Genomic DNA, 17,348 nt, shown 5'->3' on the forward strand with positions numbered 1-17,348 from the left:
GAGCTTGCCTGGTGCCCCAGACAGTCGTCTCCTCTGCCTCGAGGGGAGGAAGACTCTCAAGGGAGAGCAAGAACAACAAGATCATGGCTGCTCTCCAGCCCTCAATTACTAATTAGTCTCCCTGCTGCTGAGTCTAATTGTGTGTTTATGTCAAAGTCTGATCCTTCTTGACTACACAATGGAAATACTGTGTTGCAGACTGAGAGGCTCCTTGGCCCCTGTGTCTGTACTGTATCGCTGCTACAGACGGGAGTCTCATTGGCCACTGCTCTGTCTCTCTCTCTCTTACACACACACACACACACACACACCCTCTTTGATGAATGCTTGTAGAAGCACAATCGGCATGTCACTCGTTTCAAAAACCTAGGAGTTACTTTAACGCCTCAAGGCCTCGCATTCAGGCCCAGGCGTCACCCCTGGCCACAGGCCCAGGCGTCACCCCTGGCCACAGGCCCAGGCGTCGCCCCTGGCCACAGGCCCAGGCGTCACCCCTGCAGCACACTGTCTTGAGACAGTAGCCTTTTGCTGTCATTACCTTGAGCATGAAGGTCTCATCATCAACTGTCTTAATAATAGTCTCTTCTTTTCCCTTCTGTCTCTGCAGTGATCCCTATGTCAAGCTGTCGCTCTACGTTGCGGATGAGAACAGAGAGCTTGCCTTAGTCCAGACTAAAACCATTAAAAAGGTAACCCCTGGGGACAATAATGTTTGATTTTTATCAAATGATCAGGAAGTCTTTGTCTGTAGTTTATTATCTAATCCTCTGGTGTTTCCTTCTTGTATCCTGTGGTTTTTAAACGACAACAATCAGTTATTTTTTTGATTGTTGATTAATCTGAGCCGAGAAAGTGTTTCCTGTTTGTTGTTTACACTACTGAGCAATGTGAATTGTATTGTGTAGAACCCAGTTAGAGGGAGGATGAGGACCAGCTAGAGACGGCCCCAGAACACTACTGTAGTCTGACGTGAACACCTTTCCCCAATATTAATAAGGCTATGTGGGTGAACTGTGGGTGAACTCCCTTACCACCAGAGGGAGCTGTTTCATACAGTTCAGCATATCAAGGTAATAATACACACAATCTGAGGGACCTCTTGAGGGTATTTTGGAAACCCTGTTTCAGGATTTTTAGTATTGTCGTGTTCTAGGCCTGGCCTAACCTAACTAACAGGATTGTGGAAGAAATTAGCTAAAAAATAGCAGAGGTGCTCACACTGGAGTTTGCTTCATAGAATGTAGCCCAGTTTTATTTGATGTATGGAAAAACCTGATTTCACTAGAAGGACAATTCCTTCCGTCTTCCTTCCAGTCCTGTCAGAATTAAAAACAATACGGATGCCACATTATTATTCCCAACCACCATCCTCTCCCTCTCTGGGTAAATATCCTGTGATGATGGCCAGAGAGACTCAGCTTATCCCCTTCCTTCCTGCAGCCAGCCTTCCTAGCCCTCCCATGAAGTCAGCCGTATGCTGTCCATGGCCCTGGCAGGGATATAAATAGCTGACAATGTGCTGCTATGTGGAGCAGAAGACCCTTTTATTTCAGTCACTCTGGGTTTATGAAGGTGTGCTGCTGCCGCAGTCAAAGCACTGTGCAACCTGTGCCTCGTGGCAATATAAGGCTAATTCTGGCCCAGTATTCATAACACGTCTCTGAGAAGGATTGCTGATCTAGGATCAGGTCCACCTTGTCCGTTATGATCTTACAAACCAAACTTATACTAGATCAGACAATGTATGAGATGGACCTAGGCACGATTGTAAACTCTCCTAAGAAACAGGTCAAAGATTGTCCCTGACAGCGATGGATGTATCACATTCATAAGTGGCGTTCTGCTAATATCAGATACCACATAGAGGGTTTCTCTTTGCTCAAGCAGCAAGGTGACCCAGGACTGGATCCATCTCTTAACATATTTTGCAGTGGTTCTCCTGTTTGGCACAGAACCTTATCCGAATAGATTTGTATGATGCGTCTTCTCAGTCTAAGAGGAGGTAGAGAGACACTTCCACCATGGTGGGAGATATCACCCGATGTCACAAAGAAGTTATTTTAACAGAGATGATACTTTATCAAGGATGTAGCTTAATCAGACTACCTTGTAAAATTGACATTGTGGTGTTCCTAAACTTCATTGACATTCTGGTGTGTCTTATTTTAATAACCGGAGGTATTTTAATGAGTCTTCTCACTTAGTTTACAGACTGATTTTAAAGAAAGTGTATTCTATATGTTTCACAGCATGCAGGAAACGCACCAACTGATCAGCCTCACTGAACTTGTTTATCTCTTCTTTTCTTTCAGACTCTAAATCCCAAATGGAACGAGGAGTTCTATTTCAGAGTGAGTTTCTTTACATTTACAGTGCCTTGCAAAAGGATTTCTTCACATTTTGTTTTACAAAGTTAGATTAAAATGTATTTAATTGTAATTTGTTAACATTCGACACAAAATACTCAAACATAAAAAATATATATATATATATATATCTCAAATGTCATAAATATAGTCGTTGCATAAATATTTAGCTCCCTGAGTCCATACATGTTATCAACACCTTGAAGAAGAGCTTGAAGAACTGTCAAAAGAATATTGGGCACAATCCCGGTGTGCAAAGCTCTTCGAGACTTACTCAGAAACACTCACAGCTGTAATCGCTGCCAAAAGTGCATCTACAAAGTTATAGACTCAGGGCTGTGATTTACTTCTGTAAATTATATTTCTCTATTTAATTTTCAATAAATTTGAAAAAATTTCTAAGAACATATTTTCATATTTTCATTTGTTCATTGTGGGGTATTTTGTGTAGATGGGTGAGCTGTCATTATTTTATGTTTTATTCCATTTTCTAATCAGGTTGTAACACAAAATATGGAATACGTCTCTAGGGGTATGAATACTTTCCGAAGGCACTGTATGTAAACACATTATACCCACCATTGTCCTTCTCCATTTTTGTTCAAGGGTCTGGTGCTGCTACACCCCATTTTATTGCCATTCAACACTACTATGGAAAACTTCCATCCCTCAAACTATGTCATCAAATGGACCAATTGCATTGTTTACAAGTCCATCCACACATATGTGATTCATCCAGCTGGCCATTCTTAAAGGAATAATTGTACATTCAGGGCTAGTGTTAGCGAGTACATTCAGAGCTAGCGTTAGTGATTTACGTTCAGGGCTAGTGTTAGCGATTACATTCAGCTGCAGCCTAGTGTGAGCGATTACATTCAGGGCTAGCGTGAGCGATTACATTCAGGGCTAGTGTTAGCGATTACATTCAGGGCTAGTGTTAGCGATTACATTCAGGGCTAGTGTTAGCGATTACATTCAGGTCTAGTGTGAGCGATTACATTCAGAGCTAGCGTTAGTGATTTACGTTCAGGGCTAGTGTTAGCGATTACATTCAGCTGCAGCCTAGTGTGAGCGATTACATTCAGGGCTAGTGTTAGCGATTACATTCAGGGCTAGTGTGAGCGATTACATTCAGAGCTAGCGTTAGTGATTTACGTTCAGGGCTAGTGTTAGCGATTACATTCAGCTGCAGCCTAGTGTGAGCGATGACATTCAGCTGCAGCCTAGTGTTAGCGATTACATTCAGCTGCAGCCAAGTGTGAGCGATTACATTCAGGGCTAGTGTTAGCGATTACATTCAGCTGCAGTCTAGTGTGAGCAATTACATTCAGGGCTAGTGTTAGCGATTACATTTAGGGCTAGTGTTAGCGATTACATTCAGCTGCAGTCTAGTATGAGCAATTACATTCAGGGCTAGTGTGAGCGATTACATTTAGGGCTAGTGTTAGCGATTACATTCAGCTGCAGCCGAGTGTTAGCAATTACATTCAGGGCTAGTGTTAGCGATTACATTCAGGGCTAGTGTTAGCGATTACGTTCAGCTGCAGCCGAGTGTTAGCGATTACATTCAGCTGCAGTCTAGTGTGAGCGATTACATTCAGGGCTAGTGTTAGCGATTACATTTAGGGCTAGTGTTAGCGATTACATTCAGCTGCAGGCTAGTGTTAGCGATTACATTTAGGGCTAGTGTTAGCGATTACATTCAGCTGCAGCCTAGTGGGAGCGATTACATTCAGGGCTAGTGTTAGCGATTACATTCAGGGCTAGTGTTAGCCAGTTAGCTATTAGTGATGGAGACTGACAATCAACAGAGCATGCTGAGGTTTGGCAGCCGGAAGCTATTGTGACACACGGGTTAAAAACCAGAGTTAAGATATCAGACCTCGATTTCAGTTTATCTCTAAGGCCGTGTCTCGCCTTGACAGTTCATGCAGCTTTTTGCAGTTCTGATCACGGAGTTCTGATCACGGAGTTCTGATCACGGAGTTCTGATCACGGAGTTCTGTACGCGTAATGCTTCTACACCTACATTTAAATGTCTACCGTATCCACATTGTGTCCGGATTCTCTTTTCCTGCGCTATAGTCAACTGCCAGTATGGATTCTGAAAACGGTGGAACAGGTTAAATCTGATAACACAACAACCACTTGATGATGGTATGAGCCAACTACTGTTGCTAGCTAGCCAGCTAACCTCTGTAACTAGGCAACTACTGTAGCTATCTAGCCAGCTAACCTCTGTCACTAGCCAGCAAAGTTAAAAGGATTGCCAACAGGTCAGCATAACTTTAGCCAAACAATTGTTTTCTTCCAAATATGTTAGCTGGCTAGCATTTATGAAGCCAGCAAAATCATTCCTCACACCCCAGGAAAATACCCCCCTCCCTTTCGGTAGCCTGGTTGTGTCCAGACTGAGGAGAAATCCGCACACAAAGCGTCCCTGACCACCACCTGCAGTGATCAGCCAGATCTGAACACAATCTGACTACAATGTGACTTCAGTGCATCTACACATGTCTTTTCAATGCGATATTTGTATTCTGATAGAAGTATTTTATTTTTTATATATACAGTGGGGCAAAAAAGTATTTAGTCAGCCACCAATTGTGCAAGTTCTTCCACTTAAAAAGATGAGAGGCCTGTAATTTTCATCATAGGTGCACTTCAACTATGACCGACAAAATGAGAAAATCACATTGTAGGATTGTTAATGAATTTATTTGCAAATTATGGTGGAAAATAAGTATTTGGTCAATAACAAAAGTTTATCTCAATACTTTGTTATATACCCTTCACAAGGTTTTCACACACTGTTGCTGGTATTTTGGCCCATTCCTCCATGCAGATCTCCTCTAGAGCAGTGATGTTTTGGGGCTGTTGCTGGGAAACACGGACTTTCAACTCCCTCCAAAGATTTTCTATGTGGTTGAGATCTGGAGACTGGCTAGGCCACTCCAGGACCTTGAAATGCTTCTTACGAGGCCACTCCAGGACCTTGAAATGCTTCTTACGAAGCCACTCCTTCGTTGCCCGGGCAGTGTGTTTGGGATCATTGTCATGCTGAAAGACCCAGCCACGTTTCATCTTCATTGCCCTTGATGATGGTAGGCTTTGTTACTTTGGTCCCAGCTCTCTGCAGGTCATTCACTTGGTGAGATCTTGCGTGGAGCCCCAGATCGAGGGAGATTATCAGTGGTCTTGTATGTCTTCCATTTCCTAATAGTTGCTCCCACACTTGATTTCTTCAAACCAAGCTGCTTACCTATTGCAGATTCAGTCTTCCCAGCCTGGTGCAGGTCTACAATTTTCTTTCTGGTGTCCTTTGACAGCTCTTTGGTCTTGGCCATAGTGGAGTTTGGAGTGTGACTGTTTGAGGTTGTGGACAGGTGTCTTTTTTACTGATAACAAGTTCAAACAGGTGCCATTAATACAGGTAACGAGTGGAGGACAGAGGAGCCTCTTAAAGAAGAAGTTACAGGTCTGTGAGAGCCAGAAATCTTGCTTGTTTGTAGTTGACCAAATACTTATTTTCCACCATAATTTGCAAATAAATTCATAAAAAATCCTACAATGTGATTTTCTGGATTTCTTTTTCTCATTTTGTCTGTCATAGTTGAAGTGTACCTATGATGCAAATTACAGGCCTCTCATCTTTTTAAGTGGGAGAACTTGCACAATTGGTGGCTGACTAAATACTTTTTTGCCCCACTGTATATACTTTTTTCCCTCTTCACTTTTTCTTCCCAGTTTTGTGGTATCCAATTGGTAGTTAGTCTTGTCCCATCACTGCAACTCCTGTACGGACTCGGGAGAGGCGAAGGTCGGAGGAAACACTGTACACTTGGCGATCATGTCAGCGTGCATTGCTCCCGGCCTGCCATCGGCGTCGCTAGAGTGCGGTGGGACAAGGACAATCCGGCCGACCAAACCCCCCCTTAACCCGGACGACGCTGGGCCAATTGTGTGCCGCCTCATGGGTCTCCCGGTCGCTGCTGGCTGCAACACAGCCCGGGATCGAACCCGGATCTGTAGTGACGCAGTCAGCCAGCACTGTGATGCATTGCCTTAGACCGCTGCACCACTCGGGAGGCCCCTGATAGAGGAAGTTGCATTTAAGTGTCAAGTGTAGACACAGCTTTCTCTATGTATAGTCCTTTTTTTAACGACCCCTCTTTTCTACCTGCTACATATGCTAATTCATTGTGTGTGTGTGTGTGTGTGTGTGTGTGTGTGTGTGTGTGTGTGTGTGTGTGTGTGTGTGTGTGTGTGTGTAAAGCTTTTATGCAATACTTTTTGTGTATGAAGCAAGCAGCTATTTTCTAGACTGTGTACATTTATTACGGAACTTCACTAAAAGTGTCCCTTCTGTCATCACAGGTTTGTCCTCTGAACCACAGACTACTCTTTGAGGTGTTTGATGAAAACAGATTGGTAAGATTCAATTTTTGTGAAATTATATTCTGAATGATGATTATATTTCAAGAATTCAATGATTTCATTGAAAATTATCTTAAAATTTGAAATGTACTTTTGATCCAAATAATATTCTCTTTCTACGTAACAGAAATTCTTATTTTCAGATGTTCTGTTGTATTTACTACACACATTTGTTGTATGACAGTAGTACATTGTTCCTGATAACAATATGATGATAGTGTGTTGCCATGCAAATCCTCTAACTATCACTAACAACATCTAATCAATTTGTTGTATTCAATGCTCTCTTTCTCTCTGTCAACAGAAGGTAATTTCTGATTCTCTTGTTGTCCAATGTTGTCTGCAATCCCACTTCAAATGACATAAGTAGCCTATTATCTGTGTGTTTAGGAGAAAACACCTGTTCTTAGGGACCATAGAAATTCTATTTATATAATTGGTACAGTGTTCCTGTTTGAGTTCTTGGAGAACACATGATCAGGGCTCTTATTTATAAGGCATCTCAGAGTAAGAGTTTTGATCCACTATGATCTGTTTAGCCTTTTCGTTTTTTGTATTTTTTTTTGTACATATACAAACTTAAACTTGTACATATACATATGAACAACAAGTCAGACACACAAACAATGACGACATCTCATCTGCACTGACCCGCATGCTCACACCTCCATCCCTAGTGTCTGCTCACACCTCCATCCCTAGTGTCTGCTCACACCTCCATCCCTAGTGTCTGCTCACACCTCCATCCCTAGTGTCTGCTCACACCTCCATCCCTAGTGTCTGCTCACACCTCCATCCCTAGTGTCTGCTCACACCTCCATCCCTAGTGTCTGCTCACACCTCCATCCCTAGTGTCTGGTCACACCTCCATCCCTAGTGTCTGGTCACACCTCCATCCCTAGTGTCTGCTCACACCTCCATCCCTAGTGTCTGTCACACCTCCATCCCTAGTGTCTGGTCACACCTCCATCCCTAGTGTCTGTCACACTCCATCCCTAGTGCCTCACACCTCCATCCCTAGTGTCTGGTCACACCTCCATCCCTAGTGTCTGGTCATACCTCCATCCCTAGTGTCTGGTCACCTCCACCTCCATCCCTAGTGCCTGGTCACACCTCCATCCCTAGTGTCTGGTCACACCTCCATCCCTAGTGTCTGGTCACACCTCCATCCCTAGTGTCTGGTCACCTCCATCCCTAGTGTCTGGTCACACCTCCATCCCTAGTGTCTGCTCACACCTCCATCCCTAGTGTCTGGTCACACCTCCATCCCTAGTGTCTGGTCACACCTCCATCCCTAGTGTCTGGTCACACCTCCATCCCTAGTGTCTGGTCACACCTCCATCAGTGTCTGGTCACACCTCCATCCCTACCTCCATCCCTAGTGTCTGGTCACACCTCCATCCCTAGTGTCTGGTCACACCTCCATCCCTAGTGTCTGGTCACCTCCACCTCCATCCCCTAGTGTCTGGTCACCTCCATCCCACCTAGTGTCCCTCCATCCCTAGTGTCTGGTCACACCTCCATCCCTAGTGTCTGGTCACACCTCCATCCCTAGTGTCTGGTCACACCTCCATCCCTAGTGTCTGGTCACACCTCCATCCCTAGTGTCTGGTCACACCTCCATCCCTAGTGTCTGGTCACCTCCACACCTAGTGTCTGGTCACACCTCCATCCCTAGTCCACCTCCATCCCTAGTGTGTCACACCTCCATCCCTGGTCACACCTCCATCCCCTGGTCACACCTCCATCCCTAGTGTCTGGTCACACCTCCATCCCTAGTGTCTGGTCACACCTCCATCCCTAGTGTCTGGTCACACCTCCACCCCTAGTGTCTGGTCACACCTCCATCCCTAGTGTCTGGTCACACCTCCATCCCTAGTGTCTGGTCACACCTCCATCCCTAGTGTCCACCTCCATCCCTAGTGTCTGGTGTCTGGTCACACCTCCATCCCTAGTGTCTGGTCACACCTCCATCCCTAGTGTCTGGTCACACCTCCATCCCTAGTGTCTGGTCACACCTCCATCCCTAGTGTCTGGTCACACCTCCATCCCTAGTGTCTGGTCACACCTCCATCCCTAGTGTCTGGTCACACCTCCATCCCTAGTGTCTGGTCACACCTCCATCCCTAGTGTCTGGTCATACCTCCATCCCTAGTGTCTGGTCACACCTCCATCCCTAGTGTCTGGTCACACCTCCATCCCTAGTGTCTGGTCACACCTCCATCCCTAGTGTCTGGTCACACCTCCATCCCTAGTGTCTGGTCACACCTCCATCCCTAGTGTCTGGTCACACCTCCACCCCTAGTGTCTGGTCACACCTCCATCCCTAGTGCTTGTCATTATTGTCTGTCACTTGTCCTTAAATTCTATCAGTAGTTTTTTCTCAGTCACCCTGTGTTGAAATATGCAGACAGATTAAAAATGCTTTTACATTGTAATACTTTTGACAGCCAACTTTCTAGCTCCGCCCACAACCTCTGGACTTCAAAGCATTCCCAGAAAGTATGGATTATCCAGTCATTATTAGTTTTACACTTAAGACATTACTGCTGTTGTGCTGTAGAATTAGTCAATTTTGTTTCTTGTATAATACATTATATTCATTAGTTTATACTGGAATAAGCTTACATTTTTGTTAAACTTCTTAACCTGTTACTCCTACCCCCTACTTTTTCGAACATTCTGTTAAAAATCGGGCAACATTTCAGCGCCCTGCTGCTCATGCCAGGAATATAGTATATGCATATGATTAGTATGTGTGGATAGAAAACACTCAGACGTTTATAAAACTGGTTAAATCACGGCTGTGACTATAACAGAATGTGCGTTTCATCGAAAAGCGCAGGAAAATCTGATCACTGAAAATGGAAAAATATATCCGTCCGCCACTTCTACCCATTGATAAAGGCGAACCACATTAAATGGGGCTGAGGTTGCAATACCTACAGCTTCCACACGATGTCAACAGTCTTGTCATTTGCCTAGGCTTCGTTTCTTGGTCAAACGAAGAAGAGACAAGCCATTTGTTCAGGTCTCCGACCGGATATTTTGGTTGAGATTTACCCGGACATTATTTCCAGACGTACCCCATATAGAATATACATCGCCTCGTGATCAATTTGATCGCTTATTAACGTGTACTAATACCTAAAGTTGCATTACAAAAGTATTTCGAAGTGTTTTGTGAAAGTTTATCGTCAACTTTTTTAATTTAAAAAAATGACGTTACGTTATAAGACGCTATTTTTTTCCCCTTTTATCACACAGTCTTCATAGATCGATATCTAGGCTATATATGGACCAATTTAATCGAAAAAAAGACCCAATAGTGATTATGGGACATCTAGGAGTGCCAACAAAGAAGATGGTCAAAGGCTTCTCATGCTTTCGCCGAAAAGAATTTTAATAATCTGACTTGTTGCCTGGATTCACAACGAGTGTAGCTTTAATTCAATACCCTGCATGTGTATTTTAATGAACGTTTGAGTTTTAACTAGTACTATTAGCATTTAGCGTAGCGCATTTGCATTTCCAGATGTCTAGATGGGACATACCCATATCTGTAGATCAGGACCTGAAGCATATTCTTGATACCATTTGAAATTAAACACTAGAAATGTTAAATTAATGAAGGAGAATTTAACACATTAGATCTGGTAAAAGATAATACAAAGATAAAAACCTGCTTTTGTTTTTTGTTCCATCTTTTGAAATGCAAGAGAAAGGTCACATTGTATTATTCCAGGTTATGTGCCATTTCGATTTTGGCCACTAGATGGGAGCAGTGTGCGCACAAAGTTTTAGACTGATACAATGAACCATTTAATCTCTGTTCAAAATGTTGCCCAAATGCGCCTAATTGGACCTTTTGAAGTTCATAATTGTACACTTTCCTCAAACAATGGAATGGTATTATTTCACTGTAATAGCTACTGTAAATTGGACAGTGCAGTTAGATTAACAAGAGTTTAAGCTTTCTGCCAATATCAGATATGTCTATGTCCTGGGAAATGTTCTTGTTACTTACAACCTCATGCTAATCGCATTAGCCTACGTTAGCTCAACCGTCCCACGGGGGGGGGGACACCGATCCTGTAATTTCGTTAGTTATGCTCCAACTTTCCTTCCATCTTGTGCCAACATCAGTTCTTTTTAAGTCTTGAATCCAATAGTTTATATTTTTTTAGAGAAATTTGTCAGTTGGATAGGCTCTCTACAAGGTTTTGTATATATTCCCTGTCATATAAACATCATTTTCTGCCTCAGTGTAGCCTTTTTAGAAGATCATGAATACAATTACACGAACAAAGGGGACCTGATCCTAGATCAGCATGAATACGGGCCTAGAATGTGTTGCTCTGAGAAGTCCAATATGTTAAATGGAGGACTGCTCTTTTCAGTGCCGAACTTCAGACTCTATGGCCCCAGTGTTGTGTGTTTGATGGGGCTTTCCCCTCCAGGACACAATAGTTATCTGTTCTCACTTGGCAGCCAGGACTGACTTGGTTATAAAGAGACTATTTATTGCCTATGCACTTACTCCTAAAATGATTATGTAATTATTTTGTAGTCTTAATTTCTTTTCACATAAGAAATGCTGGGAATGTGATTTCTTTTCCATCTAAAATGTCTTGCATTCTTGAGGCCTGTAGACTACAGTGTCCTCTGTCTCCTTGACGATGATATTGAAATCTTCCTCTAATGTTACCTGCCATAGATTATAAATATCAAAAGGCAGTTAAATTAAGGCCTGATCCAGTTTCTCTGCATCTCCCTGGGAATGTTTTGTACCGCTTGATGGCTGTCGTGGGGAAATGTATGCCTGCCTGTCTGTCTGCCTGTGTTCAGTCTTCTCGCAACATAAAGAGAAGGACGGTTGCTTGTAGTGCTGACTTTGCTTTCCGTCTTGTCTTGGGACAGTCTCTCTGTTGCAGGGACAGGGAGAGTGTAATGGCAGCCTCCAGCCAGTCTCTTCCCTCATAAGTCTGAGGAGGGAGTATGGCCACTCTAAATGTTCCCCCTAGAGTGTTTCGTTGCTCTGACACAAAGGAACATAGATTGTGGTTCTTTTGTCTTGTTTTTCACATGCAGCTGATGGTCATACAGATTGTGTGGTCGTCCGGAAGCTGCCAGGTTGTGGATTAGGGGAACTTCTGATTCCATGCAGCCAGAGGGAGAATGGACCAAGCTTGTGATATGGTTTGAGAGGCATATGTACAGTAACCATAGTGGCTGCTTTGTTCTGGTGGCTGTCTGGCTATGACAGCAGCAGCCGAGCCACGTAGTCTCCCTCCCCTGTGTGTCTGACACACACACACCACACACAACACAACACAACACACCACACTCACACACACACACACACACACACACACACACACACACACACACACACACACACACACACACACACACACACACACACTCACACTCACACTCACACTCACACACACACACACAAAATGATAGCAGCCTGATATCTTATGGTGCGTCAGAAAGAGAAGGGGGGACGACGACAAATAAAAAATGTCCCAGATTGTGAGAAGGGGATGCTGAGAGAGGGGGATGGTTTCCAAACACACCAAGGGCCCATGGAGAGCCTGACTGGTGGCCCCCTTGGAGCTTTGAATGGGCAGGCTGCATGGCGTAAAGCATTACTGTTGAATCATTGTCAAACCCAGTGTCGTCATCATCTGACATTTTCCAATCAACAACACACACAGAGGGAGGTTTTATAACCAGCATTTGCCCTCATTTGCAGTCCTGTTGTACACTGGGCCTTTCAGCACCAGAGCAGAGGCAGGAGCGTCCTTTAAAAGCCTGGCTTGTTTACCACTGTGGACCGTGACAGAAGACAGCTGCTTATTATCAGTAGTGACCGAGGCTGTGGATCCGTAGCCTCCCTGTCCTGTCCCTCTGGATCCCTTTCCCCACAGAGCTAAAGATCTGAGTCCCGTTCTGTGTTTATTTACCTCTACTTTTACATTGTTGTAGTCACACCCCCTTCACATGTCTCACTGTCAATTGTGAAATGATAATTCTGTAGATTTCACCAACCATTTGATCTCAATCAGTTTCATATGTATTTAGATCTGTTGTTGTTGTAATATGAGTCTTTTAAACGTCCGTCTCCAAAGATCAACACACAGAGAGCAGTTTCACAACTACTGTCAGCATGCAGGTTACCACTGTGTACATGCATTGTCATGCAGGCTAACCCTGAGTACGTGTATTGTCAGGCAGGCTAACCCTGTGTACATGCATTGTCATGCAGGCTAACCCTGAGTACGTGTATTGTCATGCAGGCTAACCCTGAGTACGTGTATTGTCAGGCAGGCTAACCCTGTGTACATGCATTGTCATGCAGGCTAACCCTGAGTACGTGTATTGTCAGGCAGGCTAACCCTGAGTATGTGTATTGTCAGGCAGGCTAACCCTTAGTACGTGTATTGTCATGCAGGCTAACCCTGAGTACGTGTATTGTCAGGCAGGCTAACCCTGAGTACGTGTATTGTCAGGCAGGCTAACCCTGAGTACGTGTATTGTCAGGCAGGCTAACCCTGAGTACGTGTATTGTCAGGCAGGCTAACCCTGAGTACGTGTATTGCCAGGCAGGCTAACTCTTTCAGTTGCAGAATCAGAGGCATCCTTTAACATCTTGGCTCTGTTTTTTCACTGTGAACCAGGAAGGAACACAGCTGCTTAATATCTTCAGTGACACAGAAATTAAGTAAATCTGGAGGTCGAGGGGTGGGAATTTTGGGGGTTGAGTAACTTGGCAGAGTATTTCAGTGTCTTTGTGCGTTAGCAGACACTACCTGATGTGGTGGGTAGGTGGCCACCTCAGAGAAGGAGTTCTAGTTGGACTGGTGTTAGAGCCGAGGATGACGAGTTTAGAGACTGAAAATGTTTATTATTTATTTTACCTTTATTTAACTAGGCAAGTTAAGTGTGTTTGTTCTGAAAGGGGAGGACTGGGGTCGAGTAAGATGGCGTTGTGTAACTGTCTTCTCGGCCCCTGTCGTCTCGAGCCCAGTGTGGGATCTGGGATGAACACTACTACAATAGATTTATGGCCCTGTCAAGTCTGTGCTGCCTGACTCAGCTCTGTGTCCCCCTCCCACTGGGCCCTGGCCCACTGACGGATAAGGACCAGCTGAGAGACAGGGTGCTATTCAGACCTGGTTTCAAGTTGTTATTTGTTCTCTTTCACATACTTCGAGGGTAACTTGATTGAGCCTGCTTGTCTGAAACAAATACTGTTTGAACCCAGGTCTGGTGCTGTTTCCCCCCCCGGCTCCGTTTAGGCTGGGGGCGGTGACACACTCACACAAATGGGGGGTGGAGGGTGGAGAGCAGTCACATGACCACGGCCACCCTACCCTCACCTCAGAGGCAGGAGCGCCGGGTGCCCTTATCCAATCATGCCTGGAATGCTGCGTGTCACTTGGGCTATTTCTGCTGTCTGTCGCTATTGCTAGACTGTCCAGTGCTAACAGTTTGGCAGATTTCATCTCTTTTTGTTGTTGTTGTTGTTTGTTTCTGTCTTGTTTCTACCTCTCGCTTTCTTTTCCTCTCTGTCTCTCTCATCCCCCTTTTTTGCCTGGAGTTTGTAGCTTGGAGTTTCCCTGGCACTGCCTCTCTTGTTATTGTGCTGACTCGTTGCTCCTCTTTCCTCCAGCTCTGCTGTTCACTGTGGGAGGGAGCGAGAGAAAAAAGATAGAGGGAGGGAGGGGAGAAAGGGGATAAGCCAGTTGAGAAGTGGGCGCCTGGATCAGACACTGAGACAGAGCAGGAGGTGAACATGTCTCACCGGCTGCGTCTGTACTTTGGCTCTGGCCGCAGCAACACAGCTCCAGAAATGGAGGAGCTGGAAGGGCCGTCCCAGGCCCAGACCCAGACCCAGGACGGCAACGATGTCGCCATGACATTCCACATGCAACAGCCTCACCGGCCTCAGCGCTGGAGCAGCCCAGAATCAACTACCTTCTCCTGGTGTCCTGAGATAGATCTGCCTATGAGTGCCTTCTCTGTGCCTTGGCAACGGCCTGAGGGAGGGATCTACTTTGGGCCTCGTCCTGTGTCTGAGAGCCCCCTGGCTGGTCATGGAGGTCCTGGAGACTCCTCACTCAAACGAAGCTCCTCCATGTTTATACCCCAGCTGACTTCTGCCGAGCCACGGCCCACAAAGAGTTCCTCTATGCAGATCTCTCTCCAACGGTCCTCCGGTCCTGGGCCTGTTGGAGCTGAAGAGCCACCGCCATGTCCGCCACCCAGCTACACCCCGGGACCTGCTCCGGCCTACACAGAACCAGACAGGAACTACCACTACGCTCTACCACCACCACCACCTCACTACTGCCGAGACTCTTCATCTACGGTCAGTTCACCACCACCTCACTACAGCCGAGACGCTTCATCTACGGTCAGTTCACCACCACCTCACTACAGCCGAGACTCTTCATCTACGGTCAGTTCACCACCACCTCACTACAGCCGAGACGCTTCATCTACGGTCAGTTCACCACCTCACTACAGCCGAGACGCTTCATCTACGGTCAGTTCACCACCTCACTACTGCCAAGCTGCTTCATCTACAGTCAGTTCACCACCTCACTACAGCCGAGACGCTTCAGGGAGCTACAGTTCTGCCATGCCTCATAATGGGAATCGACAGCCCACAGAGCCGGTTCAACCTAAGCGAAGGGTTTTCTGCGTCACACCCCAAGATGGCTCAAACTCAAGCGGTCAGGTCAGCTCAGCTATGTCTAACGGAAATGGAGGCTCACCGGGAATCAGCATCGGAGGCTTCCACATCTCAAGGAACTCCTCAGATGGATCTGAAGTCCAGCAGTTCAGGATCGGCTATGGCTCTGGCAATCAAGGAGCTGGGCCCTGCCGCTGGTCCGTCCAGCAGCAGAACTCTGACCCGGGCCAACCTGGCACCACTCAAAGGCGGCTTGTGTTCCAGCTTGGACAGCAGGACCAAGCCAGACAGGCCAACAATATAAACCTTGTGGCCACTAGTGAGCCCACCGATCTGGGTTTCACTGGCTCCAAGGGAGGGCGTGTGGTACGTTTCCCCAAGATCCGGCTGGAGAGAAGCTCTTCGCATCAGCGGCTGCCCCGTGGGAACCACCAGACATTCGGTGATGTTGGGGATCCTCAGAGCATTGAAGGAAACCCTTCAGAGATGGAAGATCAAAGTATGGATATTGAAGATGGCTGTACTTTCAACATCAGGAGAGAACCCCGCAAGCAGCAGCCTCACTTCAAGATTTCTTTCAGTCAGAATGGTGATCCCCCTACCGTACAGGATATAAGCCTGGGAAATGGTCAGGTAATGAATATTGGAAGTATAAATATCATTATGGTAGTGTATTTTAAAGTTTACACACAAGCTTTGAAGTATTTCACAAAGTGTTATGTTGAAGGTAATTGCAACCTGTTGGTGTCTGCAATTTGGGAAGTAGCCTGTATTTGAGTTATGAGAGTAATCAAGAATTCAGATGATTTCAAAGGCATCTGAGAGTCCGTGAATGTTCTAGACACATGAAAAACAAGTTTATTTATAGACATATATTTGTTATTGCTCACCAGACAGGAAATCAAATCAAATGTTATTTGTCACATGCGCTTACTGTGAAATGCTTACTTCCAACAATGCAGTTCAAGAAATAGACTTAAGAAAATATTTACAAAATAAATGATTTTGATTTGGATTATTATACATTTTTTTAATAACAAGAAAATGACAAAACAGTAATGAGGTTATATACAGGGAGTACCAGTACCAAGTCAGTGTGTGGGGCTACAGGTTAGTTGAGGTCATTTGTAAAGTGACAATGCATAGATAATAAACATCAAGTAGCAGCAGTGTAAAGACAAAGGGGGGGGGTCAATGTAATAGTCTGGGTGGCCATTTTTGATTAATTGTTCATCAGTCTCATGGCTTTGGGGTGTAAGCTGTTAAGGAGTCTTTTGGACCTAGACTTGGTGCTCTGGTATCCCTTGCCGTGTGGTAGCAGAGAGAACAGTCCATGACTTGGGTGACTGGAGTCTTTGACAATTTTCTGGGCCTTCCTCTGACACCGCCTAGTATATAGGTCCTGGATGTCAGGAAGCTTGGCCCCAGTGATGCCTTACGGTCAGTAGTGATTGGGGGGGGTCAATTCAGTTACATATTGGTATATAATTTTGGACAATATTATATTGATACTTTGACTCCAAGTATTGCGTAAAATAATAAATAAAATAAAAATGCATGCCTGCCTTGCGGCTGGGGCGGGAAGGGGGTGGTCACATTCTGGGAAGTGAGAATGTCAAGTAGCCCCAAGGCAGCCTGGCCAGGAGCTGCTGCTGGTCTCCACTGCACCGGCTTTTATTTCATTTCACAACCACAGGCATGTGAACTTTTACACACTTAGATGGAGTCTCATTCACGAGGAAAACCTGAGGAAAACAAATGGGAGACGGGCTTTGGAAACTAGTGTTCAACACACGCACACAATTGTTGCCCAGCCCACTCACTTCATTGTCTTTACG

The 17,348-nt window shown here is 45.2% G+C and overlaps 1 protein-coding gene and 1 long non-coding RNA gene across 5 annotated transcripts in view; both read left to right on the plus strand.

Annotated features, from left to right (window-relative positions):
* The window catches only part of nedd4l (NEDD4 like E3 ubiquitin protein ligase), a 123,080-nt gene that overhangs the window by 22,650 nt on the left and 83,082 nt on the right, over positions 1–17,348 (plus strand). Inside the window, exons 3-5 of one of the 4 annotated variants that reach the window (XM_052458533.1) lie at positions 608–689; positions 2,313–2,351; positions 6,744–6,797. In XM_052458533.1, the coding sequence (XP_052314493.1) occupies positions 608–689; positions 2,313–2,351; positions 6,744–6,797 (175 nt within the window). Of the gene's footprint in view, positions 1–607; positions 690–2,312; positions 2,352–6,743; positions 6,798–14,147; positions 16,144–17,348 lie in introns of those variants that run through there. The other 3 variants (XM_052458531.1, XM_052458532.1, XM_052458530.1) reach the window with 3 other exon arrangements.
* Positions 17,070–17,348, plus strand: part of LOC127906424 (uncharacterized) — a 3,164-nt gene continuing 2,885 nt past the window's right edge. The window contains exon 1 of the long non-coding RNA XR_008061297.1: positions 17,070–17,348. This exon is cut by the window's right edge and continues 1,322 nt beyond it. This is a non-coding gene — a long non-coding RNA (uncharacterized LOC127906424).

This window comes from Oncorhynchus keta, chromosome 12 (assembly GCF_023373465.1).
Source record: "Oncorhynchus keta strain PuntledgeMale-10-30-2019 chromosome 12, Oket_V2, whole genome shotgun sequence".
NCBI lineage: Eukaryota > Metazoa > Chordata > Actinopteri > Salmoniformes > Salmonidae > Oncorhynchus > Oncorhynchus keta.